Here is a 26647-nt window from a genome sequence, read left to right as displayed (position 1 = left end):
TGCCAAGCAGGAAACACCATCAGAGCACTCCTGACATATGGTTGTCAAGCCTCTGCTTAAAGACCTCCAAAGTAGGAGACTCCACCACACTCCTTGGCAGCAAATTCCACTGTCGAACAGCTCTTACTGTCAGGAAGTTCTTCCTAATGTTTAGGTGGAATCTTCTTTCTTGTAGTTTGGATCCATTGCTCCGTGTCCGCTTCTCTGGAGCAGCAGAAAACAACCTGAAAGAGTGCAGTTTCTATTTACGCTGAGCCCCAAATGGTCTGTGCCACCAACCGAAAACGCTCGCTGGCCTGGAAGAGAAATGGGGGGGGGGGGCGCGCAACAACATACACACCACCATTTGCCAACCTGTTGCCCTCCAGACGTTTGGGTCTACAACTCCCATTACCCCAAACCAGAACACCAATGACAGCTGGGGGCTGATGGGAGTCGCAATGCATGCCATCTCGAGGGCACCAGGTTGGCGAAGGCTTCTATCCGCACTGCATATCCAGGCATGGCCAAACTTGGCCCTCCAGATGTTTTTTGGGACTACAATTCCCATCATCCCCGACCACTGGTCCTGTTAGCTAGGGGTGATGGGAGTTGTAGTCCCAAAATATCTGGAGGCCCAAGTTTGGCCATGCCTGATATGCAATCGAAAGCCTGACTGAGGGCACCTCTCTCCCCCTCCCCCGCCGCCTGAGCCACGTCACTTTCACTTTCTCGCTCGGCTTCTTTATCCTGGACTGACTCCGGAGAGGTGAGTCTGCTGCCCATCGTCCTGTCCCCCCCGCCCTAAATGCCTCTGCAACGCTAGCCAGCCTTGCCTAGAGACGGCAACGAGCAGGTCGTGGGCGGCGAAAGGAGGCGCCATTAGGAGCTGGGAAGAAAGTTCCCCCTGGGTGGTGGCGGGAATGTGCTCGCCTTCCAGCCCGCCGGAGTGTTTCCGCCGGTGGGGCCAAGCCTGGCGGGGGAAATGGGGCCACAGGGGCCACTTGAAACTGAATAAACGGCGAGGCAGCTGTTTAATGCGACCCCCGCCCCGCTCGTGTCGCAATGGACGGGGTGGCGGGAGGGTCGCGCCTGACAAGGCCGCCTGGCGGCTGGGCGGAATGGGAGGTGTTTTCCTGTAGGGGCGGAGAAGGGGAAGCTGAGAGGGACGGGCATTTGGTGAGAAAGACTTATTAGAAACCTTTTGTGAAGGAACAGTTCAGGCAGGACCTGGCGGATGATAATGGCCGAAGCCGAGCTGTAGAGCGCCTCTGAAAAGCTGGGGGTGTTTTGCTCAGAAGGGCGAGCGGGGGAGAAAGGGTTGTGGCAAGAAACCAAACTTGTTTTTGAGTAGTAGGTGATTTCTTTCTAGTTCATTATGACCCCATCAATAATAATAATAATAATAATAATAATAATAATAATTTTATTATTTATACTCTGCCCATCCCGCTGGGTTTCCCCAGCCACTCTAGGCGGCTCCCAACAGAATATTAAAAACATGAGAAAACATCAAACATTAAAAGCTTCCCTTAACAGGGCTGCCTTCAGATGTCTTCTAAAAGTCAGATACTGTAGTTGTTTATTTCTTTGACATTCTTTAAGGATTTAAAGCAGTACCACGTCACTTTAAACCTGGGGCAGTGGCGTAGCGTGGGTTGTCAGCACCCGGGGCAAGGCAAGTAATTTGCGCCCCCTAACCCGTGGATTTTAGCACTCGAGTGCGAGCGTGCCCTTGGATTTTTCCGGTAACACTTGACTTTATAGAAACATAGAATCGTAGAGTCGGAAGGGACCCGATGGTCATCTAGTCCAACCCCCTGTGGTGATGGTGATGATGATGATACATTTTATTTATACCCCACCCTCCCCAGCCAGAGCCGGGCTCAGGGCGGCTAACACCGGTAAAATTACAATAGAAACATAATGGGGGGAGGGACCAATTTAAAATACAGGTTAAAATGCAATTTGAAAAGCAGCCTCATTTTAAAAGTAGCCCACAAATCAAAGCTGTAAGGGGAGGGAAGACATAAGGGTCCCACTGAGTCCAAACCAAAGGCCAGGTGGAACAGCTCTGTCTTGCAGGCCCTGAGGAAAGATGCAGGACCACGCAGCTGTCCCGTGCGGGGATCGAACCTGCAACCTTGACATCCCTATTTCCATAGGGTTCGGGTTTCCGAGTGGCTAGGAAAACCAAGCTGGATGGGGAGGGGAAGCCACAAACATGAGTCTGACCAAACTGCGGGAAGCAGTGGAAGACAGGAGTGCCTGGCGTGCTCTGGTCCAGGGGGTCACGAAGAGTCAGACACAACTAAATGACTAAACAACAACAACAACAACAATAATAATAATGTATGAAGTTACATTGAAAGACCTACATTGGCTCCCTGTACGTTTCTGAGCACAATTCAAAGTGTTGGTGTTGACCTTTAAAGCCCTAAACGGCCTTGGCCTAGTAGACCTGAAGGAGCGTCTCCACCCCCATCATTCTGCCCGGACGCTGAGGTCCAGCGCCGAGGGCCTTCTGGCGGTTCCCTCCCTGCAAGAAGTGAGGTTACAGGGAACCAGGCAGAGGGCCTTCTCAGTAGTGGCACCTGCCCTGTGGAACGCCCTCCCACCAGATGTCAAAGAGAAGAACAACCACCAGACTTTTAGAAGACATCCGAAGGCAGCCCTGTTTAGGGAAGCTTTTAATGTTTGACGTATTAATATTTTTTTGGAAGCTGCCCAGAGTGGCTGGGGAAGCCCAGCCAGATGGGCAGGGTATAAATAATTTATTTTTATTTTTATTAGACACCCCCCAAGCCAAGGAGATAAGTAACTCTACAACTTCACAAGTCATCTGAAGGGAAGTTTTTTTTAAATGTTTCATGTTTTATTATATTTTTATCCAAGGTGACTGGGGCAGCCCAGTCAGATGGGAAGGGTATAAATAATAAAATTATTACTATTATTATTATTATGGAATAGGGCGTCTCAATTTTCTTTGATGAAATGTTGCAAGGTATTCCGATTAATGCTTTTTATAGGATATTGGACACGGTGCGAGTTTATGGCTGCCAAGTATTGGCCTGAAAGGAAGCGCAGCCGGCGTCAGGGAACTGCTGGAGGATGGAGCTTGCAAGTGTTAGAATGCAAAACGCGGACAGGTTCAGGTACGCAAGAAGGTGGGGGAAAGGGGAGCCCGGATGGCTCAGTTTAAGAGCACGGCGCTGATAAGGCCAAGGTTGCAGGTTCGATCCCTTGTAGGGGGCAGCGGCGTATTACTGCATTGCAGCGGGTGGGACTAGATGACCCTCGGCTCCCTTCCAGCTCGACAGATTCTATGAAAGCGCATGGAGTGCGGAAGTTGCATTGCAAGTAGTACGCAGGGGGGGGCCGCAAGGGTTGCAGAGAGGGAGGGAGGGGGGAAGTGGCCCTCCGCTGGAGAACTGACCCGGCCGGGCTCTGTTTCCCAGGGAAGCAGGAAGTTGCAATCCAAAGTTGCAGAAGCGCCCTGCTCCTTCTTCCGCGGAGGGAAACGCTCCTGCGGAGGTGAGAGGCAGCGAGGAGGCGACGAGGTGAGGCTTTTGTGAGGTAGGGAGAGGAAAGACGGGGGAGGGAACCCAAGGAGGATTTGCACGAGTGGGAATGAAGGGGAAACGCGCCTCCCACGTGGAGCACTTTTCCCCGGGAAATGCACGGGGTGGGGTCGTGGCTGATCCGTGGTGCGCGCTCGCGTCGTGCAGCCCAAAGTGCTGCAGGATCGCCAATGCAAGACCCCCTTTTAAAACCTCCCCCTCCCCCAGCTCTGGAAAAAAAGGGGGAAGGGGATGGCGTCGGGGTGCGGAGGCTGCCTGTGCCCGGCCAGGCGTCGGCGCTGCTGCAGCAGCTGCTCCTCCTGCGAGCAGTGAGTGGAGCACAGCGGCGGCGGGGGGCGCGCGCGCTACGGCGCAAGGCTGGCGGTGGCGGCGGGGAGCCCGGCGGAGGAAGGAACTTGTCCCTTCCCTCTGGACTCGCGCCCCCCGCAGATGTTGCGCCCGGTGCGGCTGGCACCCCTGGCACCCCCCACGCTACGCCACTGACCAGGGGTCAGCAAACTTTTTCAGCAGGGGGCCGGTCCACTGTCCCTCAGACCTTGTGTGGGTCCAGACTATATTTTGAAAATAAAAATAAAAATGAACAAATTCCTATGCCCCACAAATAACCCAGAGATGCATTTTAAATAAAAGCACACATTCTACTCATGTAAAAACACGCTGATTCCTGGATCATTTGCGGGCCAGATTCAGAAGGCGATTGGGCCAGATTCGGTTTGCTCACCCATGCTTTAAACCAGGCATGTCCAACAAGGTCGATTTAATGTGGCCCCCATGGCAGTATATGTTCTGGGGTAAAATCCTAAAAAAAGCTCAACAGCTCTGGTCGGCCCTCATGCATGCTCACTTCATCAAATCTGGCCCTCTTTGAAAAAAGTTTGGGCACCCCTGATTTAAACAGTTGTGGCTTCCCCTAAAGAAGCCTGGGAACTGTAGTTTGTTATGGGTGCTTTTAGGAGATGCCTGTTCCCCAAACAGAACTACAATTCCCAGGGTTTGTTGGGAAAAGGAAGTAATTGTTAGAACTGCTCTGTGAACTGTAGCTCCATGAGGGGAACAGGCGTCTCCTAACAATTCTCGTCGCCCTTAACAGGCTATGGTTCCTTCCCAGGTTGCTTTGAGGGAAGTAAGGACTGACTTAAGTGGGATAATGCTTATTTAAAGGTGTGGTGCTGATGAGACCTCACTAGTGCTTGTTCCTAGAGGGCTGGGTCAAAAGCAAAAGCTTCCCAGCCTGCCACACATCTTGTGAACCCTTTAAACCCAATTTCGGGCAAAAACATCCTTGCTGCACGCTTCTACAGAACATGATTAATACAGTGGTATCTCGGGTTAAGTACTTAATTCGTTCTGGAGGTCCGTTCTTAACCTGAAACTGTTCTTAACCTGAAGCACCACTTTAGCTAATGGGGCCTCCTGCTGCCGCCGCGCGATTTCTGTTCTCATCCTGAAGCAAAGTTCTTAACCCAAGGTATTATTTCTCGGTCTGTAACCTGAAGCATATGTAACCCGAGGTACCACTGTAGTACAATCCTAACCACATCTTTCAGAAGTAAGTCCTACTTAATTAACTGAGACTTTGTCCCACATAAATGGGTTTGGATTGCAGATTTACATCCCTTGTTCAGGCAGTACAGTTCCAAAGTGGTTCTTGTTTTGGAAATATGCAGTGACAGATGTAAATACGGAGTGGATGGCTAGGTGGACTGCTTCTGTGTAATATGGGTACGGTAAAGACCCACACATGGATCCTAAAGTCGGTATGCGATGTCAGTGTTATTCCCTTCCCTTCTGTCCACCCGGAAACCTACAAAATGTATTCCAGAGGCCTTTCTCGTGTGAGTTACTGCATGATGGGCAGGCGACATCTTTTCTTCTGGTTCTTTGCTTGCAGCCTGGCTGTGAGCTGGCGATGGAGTCAGGAGGAGGAGCCACAATGCAGGACTTCCTACTAGACGCCTTAGAGGATCTTGGCCAAGAAGATTTTGAGAAGTTTAAGTTTAAGTTGCGTACTGCAGCAGCTCCCGGGGGTAAGAATATTCCACTTGGACGGATGGAGAAAGCAACTCGGGAGAAGATGGTGGAGCTTCTGGTTGAGTTTTATGAGGAAGAAGCTGCTGCCCTGATGATAACTATTTTTGAAGACATTGGTCTCAAGTACAATGCTTCTAAACTCAGCAAGGGTATGAATTTGTACTCACCTAGATGGTATGGATTTGTACTCACCTAGATATAATGTGCTATATAATTGACTGCAGTTCAGTATAGTTAATAATCGCTTAGAGCAGGGCTCAGCAGGGCTCAGCAAACTTTTTCAGCAGGGGGCCAGTCCACTGTCCCTCAGACCTTGTGGGGGGCCGGACTATATTTTGATTTTTTTTATACGTGAACAAATTCCTATGCCCCACAAATAACCCAGAGATGCATTTTAAATAAAAGCACAAATTCTACTCATGTAAAAACACCAGGCAGGCCCCACAAATAACCCAGAGATGCATTTTAAATAAAAGGACACATTCTACTCATGTAAAAACACGCTGATTCCAGGACCGTCCGCAGGCTGGATTTAGAAGGTGATTGGGCCGGATCCAGCCTCCGGGCCTTAGTTTGCCTACTCATGGCTTAGAGGCTGTTCACCCACCCCTAGCTCTGCTCACCTCACAATTTTACAAGTTCATTGTATTTTTATTTTTATTTTTCAAAAGTGACTCCTTTCTGTGGAAGTTCTCTGGCACAAAACAAAAATTGCCATTGCAGGTAGCAAGAGGCTGGAAGGGAAAAGGGGAGGAAAGGAAACAGCAGCCCTTCACACAAATCCTTTCCAGACTTGGGGTGACACATTTTTTATTTTTTATTTTTTACTGCTCTTCTGTGAAAATCTGGTATATATGAAAACTTGTTATTTTTAAAATAAAATAAAATAATTTGGAACGTGTGCACACAGGTGAACACATATCTCTGAGCAAGCCTACAGGTGGCCTAGATTTCCTGGCTTGGAGCCACACACACATATTTTAAAAGTTATTTCTGACTGTTCTGTGTAAATCTGGTATATTTTAAAACTTGTATTTCAGTTTTTATTTTTTTACAAAAAATTAAAAGGTGCATGTAGGGGTAAACAAATACCTGCTTGCATTCCCACAAGGGACCTCAGGTATCCAGAACTTATCATGGGCAGGAACGTACTAACTGAGGGGACAGGGACAGCAACATACAGTGCAGTACATCCCATCAAGCCCCACTGCTATTGAGGACTGGAAACATTGAGATAGATTTTAGAGGCATAAAATTGAAATTGCTCCTCTGTGGATGAAGGCATACATATACACACAGAGAAGATAATTACTCGTGTTCACATTAGTGCCCTGGTGTAGACACAGCCCAAGTGAAAAGAATTCCTTTCTGACAGAAACCTTCCAAAATGTTCTCAGATAGCTTGGGGGGGGGGGCTTACTTTCCTCAAGCCATTCAACCAAGCAAAATGTTTTTAAACACCGTCAGTTTACTTTCATTTGCTAAAATACAGTTCCTTCCATTTGTTCTGAAACTACATAGCAAAGGGAGGGAGAGACCTTTAAACGGCAAGAAGAAGGAGGAAATGAAAAGGAAGGAAAGAACTCTGATCAGATGGAGGGATGAGGCATGGTGGGCGCTGCATAAAATAGGGTTGGGATGGGCACATGGGGCTGCCATCCTGCAGGTTGGCCACCTGTGATGCAGATGATATTGAACTGAATTTGATTCCAAATGCTAGTTGACCTAAAGCCCCAAAGCCTGTCTCAAAGCTGGCCTGAACTCAGATTTTCAGGAAGGGGCTTGGTATGTACAGTGATCCTTTCAACTTTCCTATACATTATGAGCACCAGAATTAAAAACCTACTGATCGCAATACAAAAATGTCTGACCAGTTATTTTTTTTTTTCCAGAGGTTGGGAAGCAATTTCAAGGTATGTAAGCACCTCATCGTAAGCCACTGTAAGTTTTAGTCTAGAACTCAAGATAAGTGGCTCCCTTGTCATAACTTTTCGAAAGCAGCCTAGAGAGCCAAGAAGACTCTTGAGGCTCAGTAATTTGTAGAATATGTTTGAAGGAGAAAAGCAAACAAAAGTGGATAACCACAGGATTGTGAGGCATAACTGCAGATATCAGGTAAGCATGGCCTCTGGAAGATGTAAGTATTTGCATCGCTCTCTAATTTGGGAATATTGCACTGTACCAGTATTAAGAGGGGAGGGAGTGGTAATAGAGAGCTGGTGCTAGACAGAACAGGACTAGAGTTATTCTTCTAGCGTTGCCGATGAGCTCTAAAATGGTCAGTGGTGATCAGCGTCTGGCCTCCCAAGAGATTGGGATTGTGGCTCCCAAAGATTCCACCACATTTGAATTTTTTATTTTAAGTAAGCTTTCTTTAATTGCTCGCTCCTATGCCCCTCCTTTTCTTTTTTAATCTGTTTAGTTTCTGCTCCTACAGATATACCTGTGATGCCAGAAGGTTTTCTGTGTCCCCAAGCCCCTCCCTTCAAAGTTGACTTTTTATTTATTTTTTAAAATACTGATCACTCCCAGACACCCCCTGCTGTAACCTTTTGATGCCAAAAGGTTTTTCTGAAAACTTGTTCTTTCCAATGCTAATAAACAAAGACACAAATTGACCACACCCACTTTCCCCTCTGTGACTACAGACACTTTTTTACCAGCATTGTGCACTTTGACATGCCCATGAGTCAGTACATTTTCATATATATCTTGTTTATGATGGGGGGAAATACAGATCCCATAAAGTAGAGCCAAAGTGAAAGAGATGTATGCTAGTTTAGGTTTTCCCCAACGATAGGAAAAATTCAGAAACAGTTCAGGCAAACGGTATGCCTGATTCAGGGTATTTGAATGTTTTAATGTATTTTTAATAGTTTGTAGGAAGCCGCCCAGAGTGGCTGGGGAAACCCAGCCAGATGGGTGGGGTATAAACTATTATTCTTATTCTTATTATTATTAACTCTGCAAACTTGCAAACACAGACCTTGGTAGTCTTGAGCAAAAGAAAAGTTATTTAACTCAGAGGGTCTGCATAGACAAGGGACCACTGGGAAATCAAGGGGGGCCTGGCATCAGGCAAGCATGTTGCAATGCCATGGCAGGTGGTTAATCCTTCTCTCTGTCTATACTAGATTACAAAAAAAAGTATGCTGAGAACGTGAAGGAAGAATACTTGCTAACAGAGGACAGAAACAGTCTCTTTGGTGAGAGCACCCCATTAAATGCCCGCTATATAGAGTTACTTATCATCAAAAAACACCGGCCTCAGAAGCAGAGGGAACATGAATTGGTTGCTACTGGCAGGCTGCACATGGACATCTTGGAAACCAACAGTTCAAATTATTCATCAACTGATATACAAAGCCTTTTTGAACCTGATGAATCGGGAATAGCCCCAAGAACTGTGGTGTTGCAAGGACCTGCTGGTATTGGTAAAACGATGACCGTGCAGAAGATTATGCTGGGCTGGGCTGCTGGGGAGCTGTACCAGGACGTCTTTGACTACGTGTTCTGTATTCGCTGCAGAGAACTAAGCCTTGCTGAAGATGCCAGCAGCCTGGCTGACCTTATTGTAGATCAGTGTCAAGACATGTATGCCCCAGTGAAAGGGATTTTAGCCCACCCTGAAAAGCTGCTTTTCATCATTGATGGCTTTGATGAGCTTTGTTGCTCCTTAGAGCTCATAGGAGACAGTTTCTGTGATGATCCTTATTCAAAGGTGTCCATACAGGGTGTTCTGAGCAGCTTGTTGAGAAAGAAGCTTTTGCCCAAATCCTACCTGTTAATCACCACAAGGCCTGGTGCTGCAGAGAGGCTGCATGGGTGCTTGAAGTTTCCGAGATTTGCTGAGATTCTTGGATTCACTGAGAAAGGTCGCCGTGAGTATTTTTTCAAGTTCTTTAAAGATGACCAGAAAGCCAACCTAGCACTGAGATTCATTGAAAATACCAGTGCAGTCTCTACCATCTGCTTCATCCCCATGGTGTGCTGGATCATCTGCTCTGTCATCAGAGTTGAACTGGAAACTGAAGACGAGATTGCAGACACCTTGGACACCACAACAAAAGTCTTTGTACAGTTTTCTCACAATCTTCTTAAGCATGATTCTGCGAAATGGAAGAACTCCTCTCTGAATGAGCTTGGAAGGCTCTGTTCCTTGGCACGGGCTGGCATCCTGGGACAGAAAATCCTCTTTGAGGAGCAGGATCTCAAGGAGCATCATTTGGAGGTTTCTGCTCTTAAAGACCTCTTTCTAGACAGAAGAACATTCCAGAGGGGGGTTGGCCGGCACAACCTGTACAGTTTTCTCCATCTTTGCTTCCAGGAGTTTTTTGCCGCCATGTGGTATATTCTGCAGAAGGACTCAATGGAAGTTTCAGATAACAGTATGGGGGACTTGAAGACACTTTTAGCTGAGTGTGAGAAGCCAGGCAATGAGCATTTAACATTAACAGTATGCTTCGTATTTGGCCTGAGCAGTGAAAAGGTGCGCATCTTTCTTGAGCAGACTCTGCAGTGCAAGACATCTGACCTTGTGAAGCCTTTCTTGCTTCAGAGAGCAGAAGAAGTGGCGACTGAGGAGCCTCCTCGGAAAGGTCATTGCCTGCTGAAGTTTTTCCACTGCCTGTTTGAGACCCAGGAAGCAGAATTTGCAAACCGTGTGATGCATCATTTCCAGAATATTAACCTTTCTGAGCAGATGCTCTCGGTGCTGGACTGCAGGGTTTTGGCATTCTGCTTACAGCACAGTAAAATTGAGGATCACTCCATTGATCTAACGTTTTGCAGGCTGAAGTCTTACCACATGAGAGCTTTGGCTCCAGGAATAAAAAACTGTACAACTTTAAAGTAAGTGATGCCATCATATTGTTTTTTAGGAACAGCAAATGCCAGGCATTTCAGGATTTGAGTGGAGAGCCTTTGGGTTGGGCACTGATTTGTTTCTCCCTTTGTTACCAGGATTACTTGTCAAAGGAGGATAGACACTCCCAGACTCAAGCACACTGTGTTGTAGTGGTGGAATAGCCATGTATTCACTTCTTCACCATTTCTGAAACCATATGAAATAAATGTGGCAATATATGCCTTGTATAAATGCCTTGCTGTCAGTAACCATGGCTCAAAATCCCATCCAGTCTCCATCTTTGGCTCAAAAGCTCATGCAGTCTTCTTGTCCCCCTGTCTAGAATAGTATGCACAGGAAGGCAAAAAGCCCCTGGTTTCCCTGGCTTGAAAATCCTAAGTCATGCACGAAGTTGTGAGATGCATACTGGGCTTGGAAAAATAAACGTTGATGGTGGTGTAGCTAATGTGTTCTTGGTCACCATTCTATTTCTCAATAGAAAGTTTGAAATAAGGAAATGAAGGCTATATTCCCATACACACCTACCTGGGTGTAAATCTCCTTGAACTCAATAGGACCCTTCAGTAGCTATGCATAGGAGTGCATGGAAGGTGTGTTATTTTTCCGCTAAGTACACAGGTGCCAGCCTTCTCCATAAAAGCTTTGTTCTGTTCTCTAACACCTAAAATTGGTTGGCACTGTGGTAAGAGTGCCCATCTGTTTGGCCGATCTAGATTTTCACAGAACTCAAAAACCTGCAATTAGAAATCTCTGTGTGTTCAGTCAAAACAAATTACTCCATAGATTCCACTGTGTATTACAGCTACATTTTAGTTATGATAGAATTCTGGCTTGTGGTTGTTTTTGGACCAGAACCAGTACTATGGTTGGAGAACAGAAGGAACGCATTGGGGAGCAATAAGTGTGTAGGAGCAATAAGTGTGTAGGGGCAAGGAAGGGAATAGAGCGTGGGATCCTTCTTGCCCATAGCACCCTCAAAAAACCACTTCCTCATACACAAACTTTTCGTAATCCCTAATTTTCAAGTATTTCTCTGTAAATGGCTAGAAGCCTGCTCTTTTCATAAGAAAGTAGAGATTTCACACTTCTGTGTGAGCTATTAAGTTTCTACATTGGATGGTCCAATTCCAACTATGCAGACCCAACTTCTTATATTCCTCCTAGATTTTGAAGAATCAGTCCTGAATCTTTTTTCATCTTTCTCATTCTCTCTCTTTCTCATTGTAGCTTTGGAAGTAACAAACTTGGAAACTCAGGAGTGCATGCTCTCTGTGCCACTCTGAAGGAACTAGACTGTAATGTGACTACTCTAAAGTAAGTAACAAGGGAGCAGAGACACATACAAAAAGTTGGGTGTATGCATGACGTCTTTGTGGGCTTCCAATGGGGTGCAGGGTCTGTGGGAGTCTGGGTGCAACTATCTGGCGGTGAGAGAGAAATTCCACAGTGGGAAGGGTTTTTAGGCACAAGTAGCCAGACACTGGTGCTGAGAGCAGGATGCAAAGACAGAGTAAGGTCTGGGAACAAGACCAACAGGACCAGGGACAGCTCCACATCAGCAGACAAGTTGTCTCCAGGAGATACAGAGCTCATCTCCTTATAATTTCCTCTTAATGACTGCTCAAGTCCCACTTCCAAGTAAAGTGGGGGGAGGAAAGCACTCTGGCTCAGTAGCTTCCTAATATGCCTTCTGGCACATAAGGCAATGAGGAAAGAGGAATGCTAGGTATTCCACATACTGACTATTCAAGCTGGCAACTTGGCTTCGAGTTGCACGTTAAATTCTGGAAGTAGACTGAATAATAGTTTGCTTGTAACTATATATTCCTTTGAGACTGTTCTCACCAAAGCTTTGAGGAAAGGGTAATAGTGCTTAGATGTAGTGTGTGATCTGCCTATGACCTTGCGTCCATTTTGTCCCTGCCAGTCTTGATGAGAATTACCTCACAGATGCTTGCGCCCAAGAACTTTGCACTATTCTGAGCACCAGCCACACGCTCCGCACCCTAAACCTTCAAGACAACTCCTTCTCAGAGGTTTCTGTGCCTTTCATCCGCCACCTCATGGAGACCTGTCCCAGCCTGACTGTTCTGTCGTAAGTGCTGATAAAGGGTGGGAGAGAGAACTAACTTTGCCTTCCGGGAAACTGATAGGATTGCTTTGCTGTTATTGCTCTTGAGGCCAAAGAAGTGAAGTGGCAGGATGGGAGGAGTATTTTGACTGAATGGCAAAGGGTTAAGGGTAGGTTTCTCAGAGCATATCTGACCTTACAACTTGTCACCAGAAGAGTTTGCTCTTTATAAGCAGATTCCAACATAACAAATACACACACTTATGCTGACATCACACACACTTCCATCCAGAAACAGAGAGGGTGGTTAAAAGGAAAGGGAAATTGCTGTTTCCAGTTCCTTTACATGGGAATAAAATGGTTTGAGCACATGATGTAAGGCCAAAAGCTGAAGCCAGTAAAACTTTCCATTCTGCTAGCACGCTCTCCTCCTGCTCTCATTTAGGTCCAACATAGAGATTGATAGTTGTGTAACCACCCAGTTCATTCCACCAGATTTGTTCCTGGCGGACTGAAGACATGCTACAGACTTGCCAGATTCAATTAAAGCTATGGTGTCTTGGACATAGGAAGAGAAGTAAAGAAAGAAAAAAGTTGCGATGATGCTTCTTGCATGCCTCAAGGATACATTGCAGCCAAGCAAACACACTTGAGGGTGTGGAACAGTGTCAGTGAGAAAGCGGGAGAGAGGAAATACAACCTAAGTAAGGAGAGTCTTGAGGGTTGGAGGGCTGCATTCGGCTTTTGGGCCTGAGATTCCCTTCCCCTGCCTCAGTCACATATGTCCAGCTCCTGCATACCCTTAAAAATATCACTCACTTCATTACCTTAAGTTAAATCACTGGATCCTTCCTCTCTCTGCTGCTCACTTCATATCATAGGATATGAAGACAGAAGGTAGCATTGCAGCCCACTCATAAAAACTGCAGCTTCAGATCCTGGTAAAGTGGTACCTCAGGTTAAGTACTTAATTCATTCCGGAGGTCCGGTCCGTTCTTAACCTGAAACTGTTCTTAACCCGAAGCACCACTTTAGCTAATGGGGCCTCCTGCTGCTGCCGCACCGCCGCTGCACGATTTCTGCTTTCATCCTGAAGCAAAGTTCTCAACCCGAGGTACTATTTCTGGGTTAGCGGAGTCTGTAACCTGAAGCATATGTAACCTGAGGTGTATGTAACCCGAGGTACCACTGTATTCATTTGTACTCATTTCTGGTTATCTTTCCTTTTCTTCCAGGTTGGGTAGTAATGGATTTGGTGAAAAAGGAAGGAAACGCTTGAAACAGCAAGAGAAGAAGTTAACTGAGTCAGGACGTCCTTTTTTGTTGTGGCTGTGACACATTCTAATTTGTATGCTCTGGATCAACAGCAGTCATGTTACCAAAGGGCAGGATTGTACTGAATCAGGTAAACGTGCTTGTAGCTGCAGGATGGGAGTTCTAGAGCTGAACATTTTTTGAAAAGAAAGAAAGGCAGCTTTCAGGCTCAGATGAAGAGCTGCCAACTTTAGTTGTTGAAAATGCTTCCTAAACAGGAAGGATGAAATGAGCCGTCACTGGATTAAAAAAGTAAGCACTTTGATCAGCTATCTGATTATTATTTTTTTAGTATTTTCTTACTCAACCTAGCAGCCTTGTTTTAATTTCACTTTAATTTGTATACCACCTTTCTATATTGCTCTACAGAAGGCAGTTTACAAGCTGAAGAAACAACAAAATTAAACAACACAGATCACACATTTTATTAACGATCCAATCCAACACAAATAAGGCAAATAAAAAAATTGGCTTAAAATCAACAACTTATATCCAATAAAGTAATATTCAACAGTCCCATTAGAATATAATAGTACCCTATAAAATTAAATTTCAAAATACCAACAAATAACAATTAAATAGAAATCCACTATCAACAATTACAATAAATCATTACTTAAATTATAAAGATAACAGCAAAATTACAATACATAAGATACCGCAATACATAAAAATTCTTGTAAAAAGATCAAATTGAGCAGCAGGGGCACATAGTTTATGAAATTATTAAAAGATCCCCCCCTCCCCAGGTCACACAAAGCTCCTCTCTTCCAGCTGCTTTTGCTGTTCTTAAAGCAAAGGCTGTTGAGAAAGGCTGTTGCTCAGCTGGACGTGATTAAGGGCAGACAAAATGAGGCTCTTTTGCTGTTCTTCACACTTCCCAGCCAAGGGAGCTGACAAGATGCTGAGGCAGTTGTAGTTGTTAAAATGAGATGAAGAAGCAAGGTGTTATGGCTACTCACATCTCCATGAGTGGATAGAAACTAAATATTCTCATAGCTTTATTACAAGTCCTGCAATTTTTGTCCACTAATGTGAAAGCTGGCAACCATGTTATGATATCTTCTAGGGTTGCCATATTTTGAAGATCAAAAAAGAGGACACATTTGCCAACTTCTACTTTTTAACTTTGGATCGCTATGATGACACTTATTTTACATTCCCACGTAAAAGAGGACGTGTCCTGGAAAAAGAGGACACATGGCAACCCTACAACAAATCCAGGTCCTGTTCAAACCCTAGTCAAAATAATTTGCAGAGCTGTATATTGATAGATAGTAACAGTGAGTGTATTACATGGAGGGGGTGAATCAGGAAGGGGTTTGCATGGAATCCTCCTGCACTGTGTGGCCACTGTGGGAACAGGATTCAGGACTAGATGGGCTATTGGCTTTATCCAGGAGGACTTTTCTATGGTCCTCCAAGAACATAGTCTGTTAACTTGTAGAAACCATAGATCAGGCATCCCCAAACTCGGCCTTCCAGATGTTCTGGGACTACAATTCCCATCATCCCTGACCACTGGTCCTGTTAGCTAGGGATGATGGGAGTTGTAGTCCCAAAACAGCTGGAGGGACGAGTTTGGGGATGCCTGCCATAGATCATTTTCACATGTACCATTATCAACTCAGGTATCACACATCCTCATTCCTTAAAATAAATAAATGACATATTTGTGCAAATACAGAACCTTACATTTATCTCTGCTGAAATTCATTGTTAGTTTTTTAGTATTTCTCTGCCCTGTCATGAAAATCTCAGTTCCTTTTTCAGTTTTCTAAGGTCTTAGCTACCCTTTACAGCTTGGCATTATCTGCTAATTTTTATGAACATCGCTTCCTTCATGCATGTTATTTGCCTCCTTCATATTTTTTTCTGTGTATTTTATTTAATGTTTATTTGTGGATTTTAATAGTACTAATATAATGACTCAAAATATAAAATAAGTAGAGCATATCCATGAAAATAAATGGCAAAATGTCACATTAAAACTAAGAAAAAGCGCACTGTTATTTATTTATTTATTTATTTATTTATTTATTTATTTAATGTATGAGTTGCTTCCCATTAAACATCCGGAAGTGATTAACAATAAAAGCATCCGACAATAAAACCATATTTTTAACATTTTAAAATCCCAGCTGAGGTACAGATTGGGATAAGAATTAACCTTTCCCCCCACCCTTAAGTGACACATTTCAGTCAAAGTAAAGCATTTTTAGTGGGAGAGTTAAGAAAATGTTTAAATCGCTTTTGCTGAAATCAGTGGGATGTGTGTTGTTGTGTGCCTAATCTTCTTTCCCCTTATTACTAACCCATAAAGAGAAGCATGGGAAGTGAGGTGGAAGGCAGGGCAGGAAGTGTTTTGCATTGCCATCAGAACATAGGACGATTTCAGCCTAAAGTGGCTTCAAGGAGATGAAGGTCCATAGCCTGGGTGCTACCCCTGATAATGCCTAGTCATCTGTACTTGCTGTTCTTCCACTCAGATGGTGCCTTTAGAAAAGCATCCCCAGCAAACATTTGCATTTCTTCTGAACGTGGCAGCAACAGTGTGGCTTTTAATTAAAAGCAGCTGTAACATTTTATTGTGCTTCCCTGGGGATTTCTGTTCTCAGAAACTGTTGGGTCATGATTGTTGGGTCATATTAAGCATCCATCATAAAAGAGACAGCCCCAGTGTGCTTATGGAATGTTGCAATTGTGCTCAGCAGAAAGACACTAAAACAGCTTTCAATTTGAATTACACAACTGAAACACAGGTGCCTTCATTTCCCCTTAGTTATGGCCTTAGGAAGTGATTCATGGCGTCCAGCTGAAGAGATAGCAGGAGTACCTGCTTGCAGGGGCATAGGAAGGGGGGTTCAGGGTGTGTGGCTCACCCCGGGTGTCATCCTTGAGGGGGGTGACAAAATGGCACACCACGGGGGTCAGCACTTACCATGGGGCCTGGCCTGCAGCATTCCCAAGCCATGCATCATTCCTGGGCATAGCTGTCAACTTTCAGATTTGAAAATAAGGGATCAGCAGCCTCACCTGTCCCGGGGACAGTCTACGGGATATCTAACAATCTGGGATAGCAGCGGGAAGCAGCAGGAAACGGCGCTGGAATAAGGTAATTTCCCGCAAAAAAAGGGGAAGGTTGACAGCTATGCTCCTGGGAGTGATGTGGCTCAGGGCCCTGCGCTGCCTGAAATGGCAGCATGGGGCTTGTGTCCACCAGGCAAACTCCATGGCCAGCTCACCACGCCACCCCTCTGGGCGGATTGCCGAAACCGCCCCAGTGCATGGATTGCCCTGCCCCCACCGCTTCGGGTGCCAGCTACACCCTTGCCTGCTTGATGGTGCTAGTATCTCTGGGAAATGAATGGGACATATTGAGCAGCCCATTTTGCATGGAAGGTACCCATTTGCTCAATAGCAGAAGAAGAAGAAGAGTTTGGATTTGATATCCCGCCTTTCACTCCCTTTAAGGAGTCTCAAAGCGGCTAACATTCTCCTTTCCCTTCCTCCCCCACAACAAACACTCTGTGAGGTGAGTGGGGCTGAGAGACTTCACAGAAGTGTGACTGGCCCAAGGTCACCCAGCAGCTGCATGTGGAGGAGCGGAGACGCGAACCCGGTTCCCCAGATTAGGAGACTACCGCTCTTAACCACTACACCACACTGGCTCTCTACCAAGGAGCCCCTCTTGGTAGTTCAACTTTTTCAGAATTTTCAGGGAGTGGCTTGAGAGAAGGCATTCTCTGTGGCAGCCCCTAATTTGCAGGCTTCCCTTACCACAGAGATGTGTCTGGCACCTTCATTATACAGTTTCCATTGTAGGCTGATGATGTAACTCTTTATCCTGGCCTTCAGTTAAATATTTTTAGGAAGCACCTTACTCTTATGACCGCAATTTGTTTTAAGTTTTTTAATACCATGGGAGCAGTTGTGCTATTCTGATTGTTCCATCAGTCCAAGCATTTTTGTTTGTATCCTTTGTTAAAGAAGAATACAGGGCACAGATTGCTAATAGAGTACTGTCCGTACTCTTCTGTGGTTCCCCAAAGAAAGGAGAGATGTGGTGGCGGCAGGTGACTCTCTATGGAAGGGGACAGAGGCAGCAGCGTGCAGGGGGATGACTCGTGATTTCAGTTTTGTTTACACAAATGCACAGAGTATTGGAAACAAGCAAGAAGAACTTGAGCTCATAATACAGGATACAAATGTGACTTAACAGGCATTATTGAAACCTGATGGGATAAGACTCATGACTGGAATGTAGAAATTGAGAGGACAACCTGTTCAAAAGGAAAAGATCAAACAGGAAGGGGGGGAGTAGCATTATAAGTAAAGGATGTGTACACTTGTGAAGAGGTCCATGACTTGGAGCATGGAAGGCAGATTGAGAGCATCTGGGTAAAAATTGTAGAAGAGGGAAACAACAGTGACCTTACTGAGGACTTGGATAATGTCTTCCTAGAGCATATTGCCAGACATTCAAAAAGATGAGATACAGTTGTCATGGGAAACTTCAACTACCCAAATATCTGCTGGAACTCAAACTCTGCCGATGATGTAAGGTCAAACAAATTCCTCCATTGCCTCAATTTCATTTCCCAGAAGGTGGAATAAGCAACAAAGGGGGGGGGTCATCTCTCTTGGACCTGGTCCTCACCAAAAGGGAGGAACTGATCAATAAAGTGAAAGTACAGGGAAACCTGGGAGGAAGTGATCATGTCCTCCTCTGTTTCATGATACAGAGTCAAAGGAAAGCTGAGTGTAGTCGGACACGCACTCTAGGCTTTAAGAAGACTGATTTCAAAAACCCGAAGGAACTACTGTGTGACATCCAATGGTAAAATATACTCAAAGAGAAGGAAATTCAAGATGGATAGGAGTTTCTTAAAGGTAAAATATTGAAGGCACCATTCCAACAAAAAATTAAAGTGTGAGGCATCTAAAGAAACTGGTGTGGCTGCATAAGGAGCTTTCAGATGAGCTTCAGGTATAAGAAATGGAAGAAAGGAGAAATTACGAAGGATACATAGGTAGTCAACAGTTGCAGGGGGGAAGTCACGTGGGCCAAAGCTCAGAATTAGCTCAGGCTTGCAAGAGAAGTTAAAAAGGATTTTAAAAATGTTTCTTTAGCTGGATGGCCCTCAGAGTCCCTTTCAAGTCTACAATTCTATGAATATGTTTTTACCAGTGTATCGGTTTGGTATAAGTTAAAGAATAAATTTACCTTGCTTTTGTCTCCTCATACTTCCTTATTTTACAATGAAATCATTTCACATGCAGACGACGTGCTCAGTGATCTTACATCTTTGTATAAAGCAGAACTAGACTGAATAAAAAACAACAACAACTAGGCAGCGGGTTTAAATACTATGTAAAAATTACTAATACGTTGACTGATTTTCTCTGCAGTTGAATCAGTACTTTCAAATAAGAGAAGCACCATATTGTTTATTAAGGAAATGTGGACCTTTGAGAGCGGAAACAGAATTTGAAATATTATTAGCATCAGAACAAGATAAGGGTTTAATTGGTAAGGCCTATATTATAATTATTAAATTGGATAAGAAGACTGGAACATTTATAAAAAGGGGCTAAAATATTTGACAAGAATTAACAGAGAAGGAATGGAAATGGGTGTTGGTTAGAATACTCAGACAGATTATAACTACAGATTTCAAGGAAAATGCCCATGAAGTCCAATATCAGTGCAGGTATATTCTCAAATAAATGCTGGAGCTGTGATGTGAACTAAGCAGGTAGCTTGCATGTTTTTTTGGAGTTGCTCAGTAATTCAAATTTATTGGCATACTATTAGAAACGCGGGTGGCGCTGTGGGCTAAAGCCTCAGCGCCTAGGGCTTGCCGATCGAAAGGTCGGCGGTTCGAATCCCCGCGGCGGGGTGCGCTCCCGCTGCTCGGTCCCAGCGCCTGCCCACCTAGCAGTTCGAAAGCACCCCCGGGGGCAAGTAGATAAATAGGTACCGCTTACCAGCGGGAAGGTAAACGGCGTTCCGTGTGCGGCTCTGGCTCGCCAGAGCAGCGTTGTCACGCTGGCCACGTGACCCGGAAGTGTCTTCGGACAGCGCTGGCCCCCGGCCAATAGATGTGAGATGGGCGCACAAACCCCAGAGTCTGTCAAGACTGGCCCGTTCGGGCAGGGGTACCTTTACCTTTACCTTTATTAGAAATATTAGAAATGACTGGTTATTTATTGTTAAGTTACTCTAAAATATTATTATTTGAAAGGTACAGTGCATGACGATGATTTGCAAAATGTTTCAAAAAGTTGAAACTTTCTGGAATATAGTAAAAATTGTTTTCTTATGTGAACAGCCTTACAAAGTCCAATAAAAAAGCTGCAAATCTGCAACCCCACTAGGTGGCACTCGTGATGTTTCTCCAAAATGGGTTTGATGCTGTGGGAAATTTCAGGTGACCCAATGTCTAGACCCTGAATGAATTCCACAAACAGAATTTCAGGAATGGGAGTAACCAGAGGTTTAGCTCAGTGAAACCCCTCTCCCCCCCCGAATATTGTGGCCTTCTCTTCAAGTAAGAAAGCAGAAAGTTTGTGGGGAGGGGAGCCAGTGGTGTGTTTAGAGCAGGGGTAGGCGGCCCGGAGGCCAGATGCGGCTCAATCACCTTCTCAATCCAGCCTGCGGACGGTCTGGGAATCAGTGTGTTTTTACATGAGTAGAATGTGTGCTTTTATTTAAAATGCATCTCTGGGTTATTTGTGGGGCATAGGAATTCGTTCATTTCCCCCCCCCAAAAAAAAATAGAGTCTAGCCAACCACATGGTCTGAGGGACAGTGGACCAGCCCACAGCTGAAAAAGGTTGCTGACCCCTGGTTTAGAGTGCTGGACTAGAGCTGGGAAGAACCAGAATCAAATCCCCTCTCAGTCATGAACTAGACTAGGTGCCCTTTAGGTAGTCACTATCTCTCAGCCTAATCTATCTTGCACAGTTGGTGTGAGGATAAAATGGGGATGGTCAAGAACCATATATGTTCATTGGAAGAATAATGGGACATGAGTGCAGAAAAATAAACAAATAAATAAACAGCCTGTAGCTATGTGTGTGAGAGAAATGCCCATAATTTATAGAATCCACATGGGTTGGAAGTAGAAGCACGATCGGTCCAGGAAAGGATTGTCCTCACGTGTTGACAAAACGTTTTTGGCTGGCAGAATTGTGCAGCTAGCTTCATTGCTTCTGGCACGTATACCAAGTAAGTAACCAGCTACTGTCATTTTCCTCATTTTCTTTTATTGTGGGCGGCAAATTGTTGCCCTCCAGATGTTTTTCGACTCCAGCAAGTCCATGCTGGCTGGGGCTGCTGGGAGTTGCTGTCAAAAACATCTAGTGGACACCAGTTTGGCAGGCTGAGCTGCAGTGTGTACCTAGAAATTCCCACTGTTCATCAGAGGGCAGTGGGAAGGAAGCAGCAGCAGAGTGATGATTTAACCCAGGGATCAGCAACCTTTTTCAGCCGTGGGCCGGTCCACTGTCCCTCAGATCATGTGGTGGGCTGGACTATATTGGGGGGGGTGAATGAATTCATATGCCCCACAAATAACCCAGAGATGCATGTTAAATAAGAGCACACATTCTACTCATGTAAAAACACGCTGATTCCCAGACCGTCCACGGGCCGGATTGAGAAGGTGATTGGGCCACATCCGGCCCCCGGGCCTTAGGTTGCCTACCCCTGAGTTAACCCTCAGCTGAACTCTGTCCATCAAAATAGCAGAGTATGTTAAGCTCAATACTGTTCTTTTTCTTCCCCAGTTATCCTCAACTGTAAGTGAAATTAGAAGGATGGAATCTCTTTCTTTCTCTCTCTCTCACTGATGAGGAACAGAGCAAAAAATCTGCCTGTGAGCAGCACATTTTTATCTGCCTCTGTCTGAAAGCAAATGGAGCTGCACACATGTTGGTTTTCATACAGATTGGCGAGAAAACTGAATTCATAAATCGGTCAAATTCTGGCTCCAGGATTTGTCTCTTGACAGCTTGTGGGTTGGGCTGTGCTGAAATTCTTCCTTTACTTGCATTCTTCAGACTGGCTGCAATGTTAATAGGCGGAGGCAATCCTTACAACATCCTAATTGGTTCCATATTTATTACATGCCCGCCTTATATAAACCTAGCAGGAGGACTCCTGAGAGCTCCAGGCTGCTGAGAAAGGCTGGCTGCTTGTGCAGATCGCCCAACAAGGTGGGTACAAGTATCTCTCGCACAGGCTTGTAGCTCGCCACCAAAAAAGTGTGGGATGGGGAGTTTATCTCTATGTGCGCATAAATGTTTTACTTTTATTAATTAAGGCTATACCAGTGATGTTAATGATGATAATAATTTTACTGTTACCTGCACAAGTCCTGGGGCAGCTGTAGGCCAAGTTGCAGTTGGAGCTGCCAGAGCACAGCAGCTGCCTTTCCCTCTATTTTTCACCTCTTTGGTTACTTTTTCTGTCTGCTTCCTTTTCTCTTCCTCAGCTTCCCTCAGCTCCATTCTCTTGTTCCCTATTTTCCATTTTATCTTTTCAATACTCTTTCCTCCCTCTCTAGCCTCTTTCCCTCTTTCCACCCTTCTCCACATCTCTCACTTTCCCCACTTCTTCTCAGGATATATGCTCTTACATGAATGCATGTCAAGCTCTAGGTTGTTTGAAATGCAGAAACATGAGACTTGGCTCATGTGTTTCTCTTGGTTTGCAGAAATGCCAGAAGGTTCGGCTGCCTGTAGCACAGAACAGAGCAGAGACAGATTGTAAAGGGCAAAAACATGCCCCAGTGGCTAAAAACCAAGGTAGAGAGAAGTAATGTTGCAATTTCCCACCCATTGGGATAAATAGCTTTCCTATTTCGTAAACCACTTTGAGGGTTTTTTGTTTTTTTACAACCAAGCTGTTTTCATAAATTTTATGAAATAAATGCATCTGTCTCAGCAACTCTTTAGGAAACCCCTTCGTATAGGTAGGAGCGTAACAGGCTGATTATAAATGAGGACCTTCAAAAGAATATTCAAACTAAGTGTATGTTGATTCCTATGGGAAAGAGAGAACTGGGCTCCACTGCAGCATACACAGAAGCTGCTTTTCTCCACTGATTCTTTAAGCAGTCCTTTAACCTGGCAACAGGACATCTTTGTGGGGTGGGACGCTGTCTCTTTCCCTTCTGAGAATGCAAAAGAAAGTTTTTTCTTCTCTCTTCCCCATAACGGGGCAGAAGAGCAGGACACTGTCTGTGTACGAGAGAGAATATGCGGTGTTCCTGCATGTGTGTATGAGTGCATGTTTTTGACTGCCTGTGTGTGTGTGTGTAAGAATGTCTGCGTGCTCTGTGCCTGCATACATAAACTTTGTTTCCCACTTTTTATTATAAACTAATCCCAAAGCTGGGTACAATACTAATAAAACATGATCCAATTGTAATTCTAAAATCTATAAAGCAGGCATGAGCAAATGCACAGGCCAAATAATACCTATTAGTGGCTTAAATGTCATTCTTCCCACCCCAGCGTTTCATGACATATTTTTATGGTGGTGTACACACCAGAGAGGGGGCAGCGATTTCGTCATCCAGTGCATATTATCTGATTTGTCCCCATGTCTGCAAAACCCCTCCAAAGTATTCAGTTAAGCTGTCATCTGCGCTTGTGTATCAGATGTCTCAATCATGTACCTCAGATTAACTGCAGCTTACATTTTAAAACCAAATAGGAGCTACTTAGAGGGAAAACACACCAAACAGCAGTATTTCTCAAGTAGTTACAGGATGTATATGGATTGTGGCTAATGTCATGCGTACTCTGCTTCAAACACCAATGGTGGCTGCGCAGTAGAACTAGAGTAAATGGTAATGCATACACAGCCACAGATTCAATCTGGGGCAGTGAATAGGCCTTCAGTTGGCACCAAAAGCTTATAAGAGCGTAGTAACCACAGGAACATAGGAAGTTGCCTTACATTGAGTCAAGACTCATTGGTCAATCTAGCTCAGTATTGTCTGCAGCAGGGTTGGAGAAACTTTTCTGGCCAGAGGGGGTTGGATCTTAATCTCCCCACACCTGGCAGGTCCAATTTGACAAGTAGTTGATGCTTGAAGTCTTGTACTTTGAAAGCCCTTTGCAAGCAGCCCCATGTTGTTCCTTAAACTTCTGAACATTGGAGGTTTAAAAAGCAGCAGTTGTTTACAAAGAGCTTTCAAACAGCCTCCTGCTCTTTGAACATCTGGTTTTTGGAAACCTTTGCAAGCAGCCCCATGTTCCTGCATCTCTCTGTACTTACCTGTCCATCTGAATGTCTGTGAGGGAGGTGTGTATAGGTGAGCCACACTCATTTTGAGCACACCTACCACTGGCATGGGGTGGATAGCTGACAATGTGTGACTCAGGTTAGAAAAGGTTAGCCGCCCCTTTTTTAGAGCCTTGTAGGCCATGTTGTGAGGGTGCCCTGAAAAGTGTGTAAAAAATATTGTCAATAAATAAATAATAACATCCCCCTATTCAGCTGTCAAATGTGTACATGCTGCTACATGTGCTTCTAAGGGTGTGTTTCTCTGTTTTTCCTCTCATGCAGACTGAATTCCTGTTGAGGAAAACTTCTCCCTCTTCGACCTGCTAAAGATTGTTGCCCATTTCCCCCTCTCCAAACAGCTAAAGATGAATAAAATTATTGTTTATGAAGAGGAAGACTTTGAGGGGTTCAGGAAAGAATTCACTTGCAATGTTCCTGACCTACGTTCTGTAGACTTTGGGGATTGCATTTCCTCCCTTAAGGTGATTGGACAACCTTGGCTGGTCTTCCGGGATCCCAACTATAAAGGTGTGGGTTTTGCATATGAAGAAGGAGAACATAAGCACATCCAGTTAAGTAATAACATTTCTTCTATCCAACTAGTCACTGAGGACTTGGAAGATCCTCAGATTACACTTTATGAGCACCCTAACTATGAAGGGATAAGCAAAGTGATAAAAGAGGAAACCAACCTAAGTTATGGGTATTTCAATGACAAGGCGTCTTCCCATATTGTCCAGAAAGGTGCCTGGCTCCTCTATGAACATCCAAGGAGAGGTGGTTGGTACTATATAGCTCGAGAAGGAACGAAGCTTGATAACTATGGCCCTTTGTATCATTTCCATGATAAGTGTTCCCACGTGTATCCCCTTAAAAGTGGCCGGCCTGTTATCACTAGCAGGATCTTATGGGACCGCATGAACTTGGAGAGTGAGAGAGATGTGATGATTGATGAGATAAATTGTATCAACACCACGGAAACAGAGCAGACATTCACCACCACCAGCAGTCGAACCTATGAAATATTCACAAGCCACAGCTTCAAATTAGCAGTCCCTACCCTTCAAATAAATGAGAGTTTCAATTTAAGCATAGATCCGAGCACCAACCTGACAGTAGAAAAAGGAAAGATTGACTCTGTTACTACTGTAAACAAAGTTGAGGTGACCATGCCAGCCAAGGTCCCCAAAAAATCAGAATTGAATATCCAGGTGATCATGAAGGTAGTCACAGCCTCTGTTCCTGTGGAGCTGATCATCACCAATAATGGTAAATCAAGGACGGAAAATGGGCAGTATCGTAGTGTGTCAGGACGCAACATCACCACCAAATACAGCATGAAATCAGTGAAAAATTAAGCAGAGGACCAGTAATCACCAAAAGCAAAATGACCATGCCAGCCAACAACCCACTTTCATTTTGAAATGAACAGCTGTAGATTCAAGAAGAGCATTTCTCCCTTCCTGTGAGGAAGACCATTACCTAGAAATGGGGAGATGGGGCTGGACAATGGGGAGTATTGCAATGTGTCGAGACTTTAACAGCAGCACTGAATATATCGGAATATATGGGAACATTATTCTCACTGTCTCATTTCTCTGTTCATTCCCTCTACCCTGCCCCACCTGCCTTACCCACTTGCATGTAGAGAAAATAATTAGGATTTTATTGTCTACAGTATGCTTCCCACCTTCCCAGCACTTTTATGGAAGTTTAAACTTCCAACCCACTCTTCTAATTTTGCAGATATTTGTATCTGAGTGGGGAAATTGTGTGTGTGTGTGTGTGTGTGTGTGTTAGTTCATTGTGATTGGTTGAACGTAACCTGTCCTAGAAAATAAAACATTACCTTTAAAAAAAAAAATAGAGAACTTGCATGTTCCTTGATCTGCTATTACTGCAGACATTAAAGGCACTATACCAGATGAAATTCCTGAAAGTGGCAAGACAATGCTGGTTTCGAGGGACTGATGAAGAGGAACTGAAGGGCAAACTGATAACAGGAGGACTGTGTAATTCATATAAAAATATATAGCAAAGAAATCTGGAATCCACAGTTAGTACAACAAACTAGAAAATAGTCTCACTTCACTGACAAAAGACATCCAACAGAGAGAATCCAACAGAAAGTAGCTGTTAGGACACAGGTTGGTAATAAATACCTTGTATGCTCAATTAAGCCTCCACAGCAACTCTGTATGGTCCGCAGTTCTATTTATGCTTCTTAAATCCTATCTGATTTTTAAAATGATTTCTAGGGTGAATGGTTGCAGATACGCACCTCCTTAACTGCTATGTTTAAGCACTCTGGAGAACATGCTTCTGCCAATTTTGTTTCATTGTATTTTTGCATCATGTACAGTATTAGACTCCAGCTGCTGTTTGGATGCTTTTCTGCTTATTAAACCAGACTGGTGAATATCTCAATACAACTATATGCGTGTGATTATACTCTTCGGAAATGGCTCACAGAATGCCAGCAAGAAGGGGGTGACAGGGCT

At 44.6% G+C, this 26647-nt stretch overlaps 2 protein-coding genes across 8 annotated transcripts; both read left to right on the top strand.

The window, feature by feature from the left end:
• The first annotated feature begins 228 nt into the window (after nt 1-228).
• Nucleotides 229-19212, top strand: LOC309527663 (NACHT, LRR and PYD domains-containing protein 3-like). 7 transcript variants are annotated; one of them, XR_014217287.1, is made up of 8 exons: nt 771-1158; nt 5452-5740; nt 7484-7504; nt 8726-10442; nt 11686-11772; nt 12386-12553; nt 13025-13233; nt 13765-14108. XR_014217287.1 is itself a non-coding variant. In XM_082214499.1 (7 exons), exons 2-7 carry the CDS (start codon nt 5470-5472, stop codon nt 13862-13864), a joined length of 2364 nt encoding a protein of 787 aa, XP_082070625.1. In that variant the 5' UTR covers nt 229-748; nt 5452-5469; the 3' UTR covers nt 13865-14108. The 7 variants fall into 7 exon arrangements, 4 of the variants coding, with proteins under 4 accessions (XP_082070625.1, XP_082070627.1, XP_082070624.1 ...); XR_014217285.1 differs by lacking the exon at nt 13025-13233 and adding an exon at nt 18589-19212 and having other exon boundaries at nt 772-1158; nt 13765-13934; XR_014217286.1 differs by lacking the exon at nt 13025-13233 and adding an exon at nt 14213-15009 and having other exon boundaries at nt 773-1158; nt 13765-14095.
• Nucleotides 19213-19255: 43 nt separating this feature from the next.
• LOC309527702 (epidermal differentiation-specific protein-like) lies at nt 19256-26010 on the top strand. The gene is made up of 3 exons (XM_082214593.1): nt 19256-19376; nt 21911-22066; nt 24429-26010. Exon 3 carries the CDS (start codon nt 24512-24514, stop codon nt 25502-25504), a length of 993 nt encoding a protein of 330 aa, XP_082070719.1. The 5' UTR covers nt 19256-19376; nt 21911-22066; nt 24429-24511; the 3' UTR covers nt 25505-26010.
• Nucleotides 26011-26647: the final 637 nt, after the last annotated feature.

The sequence above is a fragment of the Podarcis vaucheri genome (assembly GCF_965113315.1).
Source record: "Podarcis vaucheri genome assembly, chromosome: 2".
NCBI lineage: Eukaryota > Metazoa > Chordata > Lepidosauria > Squamata > Lacertidae > Podarcis > Podarcis vaucheri.
This window is presented reverse-complemented; position numbering and strand designations above follow the sequence as displayed.

Bases quoted from the DNA above. Each gene is read 5' to 3' on its own strand.
- LOC309527702 (XM_082214593.1), top strand. From the start codon at position 24,512: ATGAATAAAATTATTGTTTATGAAGAGGAAGACTTTGAGGGGTTCAGG.
- LOC309527663 (XM_082214498.1), top strand. From the start codon at position 1,045: ATGGACGGGGTGGCGGGAGGGTCGCGCCTGACAAGGCCGCCTGGCGGC. The intron at 10,443-11,685 runs GTAAGTGATGCC...TTCTCATTGTAG, and splicing joins AAAAACTGTACAACTTTAAA to CTTTGGAAGTAACAAACTTG. The intron at 11,773-12,385 runs GTAAGTAACAAG...TGTCCCTGCCAG, and splicing joins TGTAATGTGACTACTCTAAA to TCTTGATGAGAATTACCTCA.